The 12,883-nt window shown below is 41.9% G+C and overlaps 7 protein-coding genes across 7 annotated transcripts; 2 read left to right on the top strand and 5 right to left on the bottom strand.

Annotated features, from left to right (window-relative positions):
* Nucleotides 1-27: 27 nt before the first annotated feature.
* On the bottom strand, nt 28-1,737 carry PAS_chr3_1005 (Hypothetical protein; the record flags this gene model as incomplete). The annotated part of the gene is made up of 1 exon (XM_002493200.1): nt 28-1,737. One exon carries the CDS (start codon nt 1,735-1,737, stop codon nt 28-30), a length of 1,710 nt encoding a protein of 569 aa, XP_002493245.1.
* Nucleotides 1,738-1,916: 179 nt separating this feature from the next.
* PAS_chr3_1004 (Hypothetical protein) lies at nt 1,917-2,792 on the bottom strand (the record flags this gene model as incomplete). The annotated part of the gene is made up of 1 exon (XM_002493199.1): nt 1,917-2,792. One exon carries the CDS (start codon nt 2,790-2,792, stop codon nt 1,917-1,919), a length of 876 nt encoding a protein of 291 aa, XP_002493244.1.
* Nucleotides 2,793-5,704: 2,912 nt separating this feature from the next.
* On the bottom strand, nt 5,705-6,454 carry PAS_chr3_1002 (Putative nicotinamide N-methyltransferase; the record flags this gene model as incomplete). Its single annotated transcript, XM_002493198.1, has 1 exon — nt 5,705-6,454. One exon carries the CDS (start codon nt 6,452-6,454, stop codon nt 5,705-5,707), a length of 750 nt encoding a protein of 249 aa, XP_002493243.1.
* A 595-nt stretch (nt 6,455-7,049) lies between these two features.
* Nucleotides 7,050-8,837, top strand: PAS_chr3_1001 (General repressor of transcription, forms complex with Cyc8p; the record flags this gene model as incomplete). Its single annotated transcript, XM_002493197.1, has 1 exon — nt 7,050-8,837. The coding sequence occupies one exon, from the start codon at nt 7,050-7,052 to the stop codon at nt 8,835-8,837; it is 1,788 nt and encodes a 595-aa protein (XP_002493242.1).
* A 475-nt stretch (nt 8,838-9,312) lies between these two features.
* On the bottom strand, nt 9,313-9,831 carry PAS_chr3_1000 (Hypothetical protein; the record flags this gene model as incomplete). Its single annotated transcript, XM_002493196.1, has 1 exon — nt 9,313-9,831. The coding sequence occupies one exon, from the start codon at nt 9,829-9,831 to the stop codon at nt 9,313-9,315; it is 519 nt and encodes a 172-aa protein (XP_002493241.1).
* Nucleotides 9,832-10,033: 202 nt separating this feature from the next.
* Nucleotides 10,034-11,770, top strand: PAS_chr3_0999 (Glucosyl transferase, involved in N-linked glycosylation; the record flags this gene model as incomplete). The annotated part of the gene is made up of 1 exon (XM_002493195.1): nt 10,034-11,770. One exon carries the CDS (start codon nt 10,034-10,036, stop codon nt 11,768-11,770), a length of 1,737 nt encoding a protein of 578 aa, XP_002493240.1.
* Nucleotides 11,771-11,828: 58 nt separating this feature from the next.
* Nucleotides 11,829-12,521, bottom strand: PAS_chr3_0998 (Subunit of the NuA4 histone acetyltransferase complex that acetylates histone H4 and H2A; the record flags this gene model as incomplete). Its single annotated transcript, XM_002493194.1, has 1 exon — nt 11,829-12,521. The coding sequence occupies one exon, from the start codon at nt 12,519-12,521 to the stop codon at nt 11,829-11,831; it is 693 nt and encodes a 230-aa protein (XP_002493239.1).
* Nucleotides 12,522-12,883: the final 362 nt, after the last annotated feature.

The following is a 12,883-nucleotide window of genomic DNA, read 5'->3' as shown; positions in this document are numbered from 1 at the left end:
TGCGTAATGCAAGCTATTCATTTGTTTCTATTGCAAAAATAAACTATCGATGTTGAAACTCTCAACATAATCATCTTTGAAAATCAAATGTGGTTTCCTGCTTGCTAGATCTAAAATAGTCTTTCCGAACTCTGAATTGCACCAAGAGAACCACGGTCTAGTATAAAGAGCCCCCTTTGGTGTGTAAATGTTTATGCTTTCATGCATAAGCCCAAGCCCTGCAGTTGTTGACTTGACTAACTCCAGGTACTTTGTAATTATTTGGTCGTCATCTGTAGTCCTTATAGCCATCAATAGAGACATTGGCCAGGCATTTTGCAACCCGATATGCGGTCCTCCAACTCCTTCAAAAAATTGGCTTTTAAGAAAGTATGGGTTGGATTTAGAGAGGATCATTTGTCTTGTGTTGTTATATATTGGATCATCGATTTCCAAAAAGCCTAGCTCAGGAAGTGAGAGAAGTGAAGGAATATTGGCATCATCCATGAAAAGAGCCGAACCATATCCATCTATTTCGTAGGCATATATTTTTCCATGTCTTGGGTGATCAAATATTGCATTATTTTTGATTCCAATCTTCATCGATTCGGAGAACTGATGTGCCGCATCTACGAACACTGTAATCTGAGCCGTGGAGCCTTGTTTGCTCTTCAGTAGATAACTGATCTTGGATAGTTCAACAGCCATGTGTGCATTGGCCGGAATTAAAAATTGGAATATAGTGCTGTCGTCAGATGGTCTAAATGCTGAACGAACAAGCCCCGTGCCACCGTTTATTGGGTTACCTGTTCCTGCTAGAGGTAATGTCTCTGAGCCTATACGAGTGTCTCTTTGGAACTTGTAGTAGAATGGTAGAAGAGTACCGGTGTCAGGGTTGAATGTTGGCGAAGACTGTTTCTGCAACACAATTAGTATGACTTCAAATGCACGAAGCCATACTTCATTGACAAAACTGGAATCACCAGTGTTCTCGTAATATTCGTTACTAAGCGTCAAAAACGAAGCCAATGAGTCCAGTTCCCATTTACATTCAAATGCGACATAATAGTTTGGACGAGGACTGACAAAATCTACGGCACTTGGCTTTCTTTGAACTTTTGATTTCTTGGGCGGTTGGAAAGCATTACAGTAAGGCTGGGTTGAAATAAACAATGCCTGCTGATTAATTGCACCTTTCATAAGTAATTGCAATTGTCTGTCATGCTTAACAAAAGGCTGGTAAACACTCAGCTGTCTAGCAGCATCTCGTAACCATTCGGCATGGATATCACCAGTGACAATAAACGAACGCAGGTCGTTATCATCCTCAAAATCAGTCCATAATATCGTCGTATCCAAGGTGTTTGGTAGGCAGTTTTCCAGTAAACGAAACAAATCTGGATCTTTGAACCGGGGTTCCAAGGCCTCAAGGGTCTTTTCAACAGCCACAGACTTAAACGTTCGACAATCTTCAGGTGGCCTCATGTATGGCAACTTCAATGGGCCTTCACTGAAAGGCTCATGCCTCTCCTCAGAGTATTCTAAATATTCAGGGCATTTGGAATTAAACCAATGATGGTGTTTATTCTTAGGAGGCTCAGGGACAACATCTTCAACATCGCTACTAAAAATGTCTACCTGCTCATTCGCATCCTCCCGATTAATACTTCTTAGATAGAAAAATAATGACAGTGCAAGAATAATGGCCAGCATTACTTTTGTCTGCCTAAATCTTCTATTCAATGTGTAGTATTTCATCAATGCAAAGAACTAACAGAAGGTAAAGAGGAGGGAGGACAGATAATACGGCTGAAATGTTAGCAGTAACCGCGAACGTAAATAATTAGAGAGATATGATACATTAAAGCTGTGACGCGTGATGCAATGTAATGACGGAAATTAGTGAGAGCGTTGGTGAGGTCAATGCGGTGACTCTCTTATCTGGTAACAAAAAGTAAACCTTCCTCACCTTTTTTCACATTCAAAAGGCCTAGCTCTCCCAATCGTTGAAGAGAGTGCTCCATTTCATCCTGTTTAATGTGTGATCTTCTGGCAATGCTCAATAGTTTGGTATATTGATCGTCCTCAGCGGCAGTAGATCCCATAGACTCTTGTATTCTTTTCAGCGATATTGCCAGATCATGGTTCGTATAGGTGCCTCTGTTCAACATGGATAACCGAACAGCCAAAAGTGAAAGCTTGTTCGAAAACTTCTCAAGAATTTCCAACAATGTGTCAAAACTGGACAGTCCAAGATCCCCGACCCCGATGACAAACGAGGGCAAATAGGTAAAATGATCCTTGCCAGGAGTTTTTACGCCTTTTGTGGTGTCGACGTCCTTACCAAGAATTTCCGATATTGATAAACCTTCATTGGTGGGCTTCTTGGGTGACGTACTATTCATAAAGTATCCCAAGTCCCTTTCCAGACGAGTCTCAAACCTGATCTGCTCAAACAAAACTAGTCTCAAATTAGGGTCAATAAATTCCAGTATAAGAGGGTTGATTTTCTGGTTGTATTGACGGTTTTCCTGTTGTAACTTATCATTTAGTTCAAACCACATATTATCCCTTAGCTTAAGATTCCCTTCATTCCATCTGAGTAGCAATAGCATCGGGAATTGGGACAAGTGCTTTATCATGTATTCAAGCTCATTTTTCCTAGATCGTCGCAATAATTTCTCACGAAGCAGCTTGTCAACTTGCCCCATTAGTCGACAGATGCCGTACCTGGTAATAATAGGTTGGAACAGGTTCATTTCAGTGTAGTGCAACAACCGTACCGAGAATGTACGTAGTAATTGAAGCCACATACAAACAAACTCTAGGGCTCAGGGACGACGAAGGAATTTCACAACATAACTGATTGCTGCATTTAGTCACATTCTCTGCCTGAATGCGTACTATGTGAAAATCTCCTATCATCGAATACGCATTTCAGACTTCAGAAATAGGACATAATTCCATAATTCCTCTATAATGTAGTAGTCGCGGAATATTGTACAACGGTTTTCATGCATAAATTGCCTTCAACAATATACAACCAACAGATGGCTGGCTCTACGATGCAAGAAACTACTAGGTCATTGCTGACCCAATACGGTAATCTGCAAGATGTGAAATAGGTTTGACCAGAAGCAACTACCCTGTTCCCTAAAGAGCCATATGTTTAGCCTCAACGGTTCAACAAAAAACCAGCCACTCCTCCTTCCAGTCTCAATCTAGTAATCACTGTTTACTATTCAAGAAGTCAAGAGGTAAAATTTGAGGTAAACATGCGCAATGAGTTTGACTAAAGGTACCAATTAGTTCAAGGTACCAATTGCTCCGAGGCCTCCGTGGCATTGAGTATATATAGAGGATACTTTACCACGTATACTACTCGTGTTTCAAACATTTGAGTCCTATTGTTAACGCGACTCTGTTACCATTGCAACAAGGCATTAAAGGCATTCCAATACTTGACTCCTGTTTGACAAAATACAAATATAAAGTGAAACATTGAGCACTCAATCTCCAGCTAAGGTTCCAACTAACTACATTCTTTAAAAAACCTTACCCCAACTACTTACACTCCTTCGTTTACCCAACTCTTACGCTCATTATGAAATTTTTTTACTTTGCGGGGTTCATATCTCTGTTACAGCTGATATTCGCCTTTGACAATTCAGCTAAAAACAACGTTGCTCTCTATTGGGGGCAAAACTCTGCTGGTTCCCAGGAGAGATTGTCTTACTACTGCCAGAGTGACTCTGTCGATATAGTGTTACTGTCTTTCCTCTACATTTTCCCCGCTAACCCACTTGGATTGGACTTTTCCAATGCCTGTGGAGACCAATTTCCCAGCGGACTTTTGAAATGTGATACCATTGCTGAAGACATTCAAACTTGTCAGTCACTGGGCAAAAAAGTTCTTCTTTCTCTAGGTGGTGCAACAGGAACCTATGGTTTCTCCTCTGATTCCGAAGCTGAAGACTTTGCTGAGGTCTTGTGGGACACTTTCTTGGGTGGTTCTACAGATGAAAGACCATTCGGTGATTCCATTCTGGATGGTATTGACTATGACGCGGAAAACAACAATCCTACTGGATACACAGCTCTTAGTGCTAAACTTAGAGAGTTCTATGCATCAGATCCATCGCGTACCTATTACATTGCAGCAGCTCCCCAGTGTCCTTACCCTGATGCTAGTGTTGGCGATGTGTTGGCCAATGCTGATGTTGACTTTGTCTTTATCCAGTTTTACAACAATTACTGCGCTTTGGCAAGTACCAGCTTCAACTGGGCTACTTGGCTCGATTACGCACAGAATACCTCACCAAATCCGAATGTTAAACTGTATGTCGGTTTACCTGGTGGCCCTACTGGTGCATCCTCTGGATATGTCGGAACTGATGTCGTCAAACAAAGAATTGATGAGATTGGTGCTAGCAGTAGTTTAGGTGGCATCATGTTATGGGACGCTTCTCAAGGATTTTCAAATCAAGTTGACGGAGGAAACTACGTGGATGCAATGAAGAGTATTCTAAATGGTTTAGGGTCTGTCGATGCATCTACCACTTCTAGTTCTCAAGCTGCTGCTACGTCGCAGACTACTTCAACTTTGGCTACATCCATCTCGTCCACTCCAGGATCCTCATCAACTGTGTCTTCATCCTCATCCTTATCCTCATCATCCCTCCCCCTCATCTTCATCATCCTCTACCACGATTTGGTGGACCCCTGACTACCCCCCAAAGTTCTTCATCCAGTGTTGCTGCAGTGTCTTCAGAGACTTCCTCAGTTTTGACATCTTCTGTTTCCACCACGCAGAATTCACATGGTGAAGTTGATTCCGAAGGAACAACTTTGACTGGCACTTCGACAATCTGGTGGACTCCATCCGAAGCTCAGTCGTATGAAACAAGCTCGTTGTCGTCTGTCTCATCCATTCCTACTGGAAATAAAGATGTCAGTTCAATCTTAGTGATCACTGATGTCACTGATTCTTTAACCTCCACGAAGGAAAGTTCGGATTCTGCTTTAACTATTTCTACTTCACTCTCTTCATCACCCTCCCTTGCTGACAGTAGCAGGGATGGAGAAACATCTACAGTGGTCCAGGTAACTAGTTCGACAACAACAGTAGTCGGAGGAAACACTGGCAACACTGCTAGCCCTAGCTCAACGGCTTCAGGTCTTTCAAGCTTCGTTTTCGATCCAACCACATTGTCTACAAAGATCACTTCTTCCGAATTAGTCGTATCTTCTACACTAGAAAACTCGTTGGGAACAACTAAAATCGTGTTGACGCCGGTTTCTACAGTACCATCGTCAACAGACTTAGGAACCACAACAGATTCATCACCAGCACCAACAGCATCAACTACTGGAACCTACTTGGATTGCTCTTCGTTAAGTGGCAAAGCCAAGGCTGCTTGCTTGAATAAGAATTTTGCTAACGGTTTCTTCCTTTCTGGTTTACAAGGTTGCAAGGATGGTGATCATGCTTGTTCGAGCGATGGATACTTTTCAGTGTGTGACCACGGTCAGTGGGTATTCTTCAACTGCCCAGCTGGAACGGCTTGCTATGCCTCCAACCAAGATGATGAAACATTTGTTGGTTGTAACTTCTCTGAATTAAAGGATAAGTTCACGAAACGAAGTTGGCTGGACCGTTTCTTCTAAATGGTGAATGGATTAAAACTATATAATACCCTGACCTCGTTTAATCCAATTATCAATGTTATAGTGTCAAAAAATATGAATATATTCTGGATCTGATTTCTACCGTTTCCTCATCTTCTTCAAACATAGGCTTCCAGTTGACCAGTTCGTGCCGATCCACTTTAAACTGAAATTGCTCTTCAGCAATGTCGAAGAATTTTAAATCTTGATCAAGTAAGTGTGGCCTATGAGGAGAGAACACAACAAAGCAGCGACCATCTTTTGCTAGAAGATCTTTGGTAGTTCTTAATAACTTTAGATGCTCTGTATGATTGAAAACAACATCACTTAAAATGATAAGATCAAACTTCTCACCATTTACTTCTTTTTGCAGCTCTTCGTAGTCGTTCCCCCAAATATATCCCTTTACTACTATGTTCTTTTTGGAAGCGCAGTGATCGACATTATACTGAATATTGTACAAAAGATCAGGATCCGGATAATCTGTAGAAACAACTTTGGCAGCACCATTCAATCCGCAGATTAATGAAGGTAACGCTGCCGCTGCTCCAAGCTCCAGAACATTCTTGTCCCGATAAAGCTCTGGATGCTGGTCCAGATAGTTGGCAGTATACTTGCCTGCATTCCACAGCAGATGACCCCATAAAGGTGAAGCTCCCACTAACCGTAGATTGATTATGCCCTTATTATCAACCCTTTCATAATCCACAAAGCTTTCCTTGGGAGGTTCAGGACGAAAACTTTCAGGTTCCTGAAAGATGTTCTCCAGGTCTAGATCCATTTGGGATGCAGTGAGGTTGTGTCCCATGATGAATAAAGGGAAGTGAAATATCTTTTGAGCGATGTTTATGTAATCAGAGTGATGTATTCGTGTCTGAAACCATTTTGCTAGAACGCGAACGAAGAAAAAACAACAAAAAAAAGAAAAGAGACTACCCACCACAATGCTACTACAACACTCTTCCTGTTGTGGAAAACACACCAACTTAAAATCGGAGATACGTGGAACTGGGCAATAAAATGCAGACGGGGTGTTTTACACCCCCACTATTAATTTTCCGAGGAGGGGACACATCAAAAAAGGGAGAATGTGCTGGGGCTTTCCTCGTCAAAAATAAAAAAAAGAAAACACACCTAAAATGAGTCCAGAAATCTACAGTAAAAATTGCCCAGAATAGTTATTTCTCGTCAGTTGAAAACGTCCCTGTTGGCTTAATGACCCTTCATGAATAGTACTGATTCTAGAACCCTGTCACTTCTTCCGCCCTGGGAACCTTATCGGATTTCGCTCTAACGGTAGACGCGAGGGGTTTTGTACATCCCCAGTGTGTGTTAACCAATATGTGGTCAAATCTTGGGTAGTTTTCGTCTAGAGCTTCTTTTTCCTGTTATTCGAAACCCAAATGTCGTACAACAGACCATTGCCTAACACTACCAGTGTCGCCAATCAGCAATCCCGGCAGAGATTGGAGGATCTGCTTCAAGGCATCAAGAAGGAGTTTGAAAACTTATCCAGCGAAACCTCTTTTTACAAGTTGCACCAGGATGAAGTGGAAATGAAGTTTACACAGCAGAATAGAGAACTTCAAAACATTCGAAATGCTGTTTACGAACTTGATGTAGCTCACAGAAAGATGAAAGACGCCTATGAAAAGGAGATACTTCGTTATAAACAAGAATTGGAGAAACGCGATCGTCTTCTTCAGCAACAACAGCAACAACAACATCAGCCACAACACCAACAACCGGGTCTGGAAAATAGGGACTCCTCTGCTTATAACCAGCAGTTGCCACCTCCCAATTTGAACGCTCATCAGTCTGGAAAACTGCTTCCGGCTCAAGGGGGTGAACAAAACTTTGCAAGCAGTGGCTCGCTTCCACCATTAGTTGCAGGTTCAGGTACTAACGCCAATGCTTCAAAACCGGAGACATCACCCTCCCAGGCCCCGGCTCCATCATTCAGCGCTCCTCCCAGACAAGAGCCAACGGCCATTGCTAAAACTTCGCCTACAGTTTCTAGCGTACCAGCTTCAGCACCTGAGGAACAAGAATCCAAATCCACTAATAATCAGGAGATCAAGAACCTTAGAGCTCAGCACAATAAGTTTTTGCCCAGCTTCTTAAAGGATCTGGACACTTATTCTGTCCTTCCATACAAGAAACAACATGCTGAGTATTACGTGCTATACAACCCTGACTTACCGAAGGAGATAGAAGTCGAGATGGTACATTCTCTAGACCATTCGTCGGTAGTTTGTTGTGTTCGTTTCAGTAACGATGGAAAGTTTTTAGCCACTGGATGCAATAAACTGACCCAGGTGTTTGATGTTCAGACTGGTGAACTGGTGGCTAGACTGTCAGACGATTCCAGTGCCAACGCGAACGGTACTTATGACACAGATACTGGTGACTTGTATATTAGGTCTGTTTGTTTCTCACCTGATGGAAAATACCTTGCAACCGGTGCTGAAGACAAGTTAATTCGTATCTGGGATCTTTCTACCCGATCGATTGTCAAGGTTCTTAGAGGACATGAGCAAGATATCTACTCGCTTGACTTTTTCCCCGATGGAACTCGTCTGGTCTCTGGTTCGGGAGACAGATCTGTTAGAATCTGGAACCTGGTATCTTCGCAGTGTGCGTTGACTCTGTCGATCGAAGATGGAGTCACAACAGTTGCAGTATCCCCTGATGGAAAGTTAATTGCGGCTGGCTCACTTGACAGAGCAGTTAGGGTGTGGGATGCCGAGGGTGGATTCTTGGTGGAGCGTCTAGATTCCGAGAATGTTGGAGGAAATGGTCACAAGGACTCAGTCTACTCCGTAACCTTCACTCATGATGGTAAAGGTATTGCGTCTGGATCCTTGGATAGTACCGTGAAATTGTGGTCCCTAGATGTCAACAAAACCTCCTCAAGCAAAACCAAGTCCAGCTGTGAAGTTACTTATGTCGGACATAGAGACTTTGTTTTGAGTGTATGCGTCACCCCAGATGACAAGTACATTCTTTCTGGCTCAAAAGACAGAGGGGTTATGATCTGGCACAAGGAGACCGGTGATCCACTGTTAATGCTGCAGGGCCACCGTAACTCAGTAATTTCTGTAAGTGTCAATCAGGAACTGGAAGGCAAAGGAGGATACTTTGCAACCGGTTCCGGTGATTGCAAAGCCAGAATCTGGAAGTGGACTTGATGTCCCGATGCTCCAAAAAAGATATTATTACTGGAAGTTGTATTATTATTAGTGTTGCTTTTCCCCACACTCCAGGCGAGGTAGAGTAGAGATAAAGGTTTGAAGTAAAAGCAGACCTCCAACATCCCGCACTCGCCTCCTGGATTAAAATATACATATAAAGCAATAAATCCTCACTCCTTATCTTCTCAGTGTCGTTGATTCTCTTTTCACCTGGTGCCATTTGCTTAGGTAGATTATGCCTATCGATTTTGTAGGTCAAAAGAAATACAGGCTACTTTGCTTTCTTTCCCCTGAAGTGAAGGGAAAAGACGCTCTATCTATCCCACTATCAGGATACAGCTTTCTACAACGTATTGGATTCTGATCCTAGCTCTGATTACTTGAAAGACAGCATCAGAATTGGGGTTGGAACCCAGTTACAATATAAGACAGGTCGCAAGTTAGGTTCAATTGACACTTCACAATGGAGATTCTACTGGAAGAAGAAAGGTGAGGGTGTTTTGTATCCACTAAGGACGTTAAACGACTTTGTTAGATTTGTCGATAGCCTTAGTGAGTTCTCATTCAATTTAATAAGACTAGTTGTGAGCACTGATGATCCTGTTAATGAATGTAGAGGGGAGAGACGAAAGGAAAAACGAAAGGCAAAGAAGGAAAAGAAAAAGAAAGATAAGAGAAAAGATAAGAAAAGAAAAGACCACAAACTTGGGACGGAACTGCCACAATTTGACATGGGAGAGGAAATCAATGACCCTAAATGGAACGTGAATGAGGACCTCTCTTTAGCAGGTTTTGATTGTCTAGCAATTGCGACTTGGAATAATGAATCCAGAGAGAAACCCCTGGATGGCTTATCGCAGGGCGAATCTGATTCTGAGTGCGAACAGAAAAACAGTTCCATCGTAATGAAGCCAGATGAAGCGTTATCTGAAACTGTACGAGAGCGGTATAAAGAGTTGTTGCTCCTTGACGAGGAAGTGGCGAATTGCATGTCAGAGGACACTTCTGGAGGGGAGGAGGACTACGCGCCAAGATCTCCTTTATTTATCGAATCAATGTTGTCGGATTCTGACTTTGAGCAAGTCTTTTGACGCTAACCATGGTAATAGCCTGTCTTTGTTTATTCAAGGGGCCACCTGTCCTTTCCCAACCTTTTTTATTTTAGTTCCATTATTTGTATTACTTAATGTTTAATGTTTGATCTCATTTCTCTGCACTTTTTCTTACATCAGCAAGCGATCGATACCTATTATCCGATTTTGTTTTTTGCTTCCAGTCCATTCACCAAGCCCTCCCATATGAGCGGGAAACGTAATTTTTCTCTATGGAATATCTGGGTAGCAAGCACCCTTCTCAAAGTGCTTCTATATCCGGCATACCATAGCACGGATTTTGACGTACATCGGAATTGGCTCGCAATCACAAACAAGTTACCGTTGAAGGAATGGTATCTGGAGAACACTAGCCAATGGACTCTGGATTACCCTCCATTCTTTGCTTATTTCGAATGGTTGTTGAGTCAGTTCGTTCCAGCATCTGTTGCTGACGACGGTTGTCTTGATATAGTTGATGTGGGCAACTACGGTTGGCCTACAGTAGTTTTCCAAAGAAGCACAGTGATTTTGAGCGAGATCGTACTCTTCTTAGCATTACAGAAATACATCAACATTTCCGCCGGCAAAGAAAAGGCTAGAAGCTTTGTTGTTGCTAGTTCAATTGCTCTTTCGCCAGGTCTTCTGATAGTGGATCATATCCACTTTCAGTACAATGGCATGATGTTTGGAATCCTAATTTTCTCTCTACTAGCAGCCAAGCAAAAAAAATATCTACAATGTGGAGCACTGTTCAGTGTATTGCTATGTTTTAAACACATATTTCTTTATATAGCCCCGGCATATTTTGTGTTTTTGCTCAGAGTTTATTGTCTGGATATTCATGAGACCTCCTTCAAGACACCACGATCACTATTGAAGTCTGTGCGATGGTCCAATTTGTTTAAACTGGGATTCACAGTTATTACCGTATTTGTCATTGCATTTGCTCCCTTCGCCTATTACGGCGTGATTCCTAACCTAATCTCAAGACTGTTTCCGTTCTCAAGAGGGTTAACTCACGCTTATTGGGCTCCAAATATTTGGGCCCTATATTCTTTCCTGGATAGGGTGTTGGTTCAGTTATACCTGCATGTTCCAGGTATTTCCAGCATCATCTCAAGATACATTGGACCAGAAAGTCTCGTTTCAAGGCTGAAAAACTCTACAGCATCTACTAAGGGCTTAGTGGGAGATGTGGAATTTTTTATAGTTCCAACTATAACTCCCAAAATGTCGTTTATTCTAACTCTTTTCTATCAAATTTTGGCCGTACTACCTTTACTGCTCTTCCCGACGTTCAAGAAATTTTTAGGTTCCATTACATTGTGTGCATTTGCAAGTTTCTTATTTGGATGGCATGTACACGAGAAAGCCATCATGCTTGTCATTATACCATTTTCATTTATAGCCGTGAGTGATAGAAGGTTATTGTACCCTTTCCATACTTTAGTCAACGCAGGCTACGTGTCTTTGTTTCCACTATTATTCAAGTCTCCAGAATGGCTTGTAAAGGTCCTGTACACTTTGGTGTGGTGCATTATTTATTTCCTCTCCTTCAATGAGGTATCCAAGCTGTCAAAGTCATTATCTCGACGAGTCTTTTACATGGATAGAACAAATCTGATATATATTCTTGGACTGATCCCATTGACATTAACCATTGGTGTATTGGATGTGCTATCTGAAAACTTTGAATTATTGAAGAGACTTGAGTTTCTAAGGCTGATGATGTACAGCGTTTACTGTGCACTGGGAATAATCGGCAGTTGGAACGGATTAAGCTGGATCTATTTCTTGGATGATACACTGAATGGAGACTCGAGTGAGGTCGCATAGGACGGAATGCGCAGCAATTAATATGAACATCTCGCGTATCATAATAGACGTATCATTTTCACCATCGTTTTCCTCGTCTCTTCTTTTTGCGTAATCGGACAACGCTGCACTCTGGACAAAACCACTTCCCCTCGGGTGCCCTCGTCAAGTTCACACATTTGTAATGAAACCATTCATACTTGCAACCGGGATTGTCACAGGCAACCATCTTTCCTAAACCTGGTCCTCTACATAGGCAATAGACGTCCTCGGCGGGTGGACTGGGCGCTGGTATTGGTGAAGGGAGGGCTGGAGGGGTTATAATAATTTTCTTAGAAGGTTTGACGACTTTGGACTTTTGTTTTCCATTTTGCACTTTTCTTTTAGTTTTTGTAGCATTTATTGATTTGCGATTTTGTTTAGGGAGGGATATGTGAATTTTAATGGCATCCCGATTCTCTACAGGGAGGGTATTAGGATGCAGATCCCCTCTTTTCAACCCATGTTCTTTCAAAAACTGTTTCTTGAACTGTTCAAATGACGCTCGTGTGTTATTCTGCTCGTTGATTTTTAGCTGCTTCAAGCGCTCCATACAGAGAGAATCACTATTCAAGTAGTCTTGATGGTTATCTAGTTTATCCTTGAGATGTTGGGACTCTGCAACAATCTCCTTTGAGTATTTGCTTGCCAAATTTCGAATACTTACAATCTTTGCTAACACCTGGGGATCATTAAGGTCCGAGTCTTTCAGTATATGATCTAGCTGGTTCATGTACTGATCCACCCGTAAATTGAGAAATTGGATTAGCCATAATGATCTAACCACATCGCAAGGTAAATGATCAAGCGCTGAAATGTTAGTACAATGTCATTATCCCAATAACGTGACAAATATAAGTGGTACTCACTGGACACAAAAGAGTTGCTCAAGTTTACGATATTCGAAGTTAACATGACATTATTTGATATTTAGTGTTATGAGGAGGTCTTGATGAATTTGATATCAACCGCGAGAATTGTTACATGTCGCGAAGGAGAAACTACATATCAAATAGCCCTCCAAACATTGTTCTCATCTTCGACAATAAATATCATAAACTACATCTCTACTAAATGTATCAAACTCATCCCTTA

The sequence above is a fragment of the Komagataella phaffii genome, chromosome 3 (genome assembly GCF_000027005.1).
Source record: "Komagataella phaffii GS115 chromosome 3, complete sequence".
NCBI classification, from domain to species: domain Eukaryota; kingdom Fungi; phylum Ascomycota; class Pichiomycetes; order Pichiales; family Pichiaceae; genus Komagataella; species Komagataella phaffii.
The sequence above is the reverse complement of the archived record's forward strand: the minus strand, read 5'-3'. Positions and strand labels throughout refer to the sequence as shown.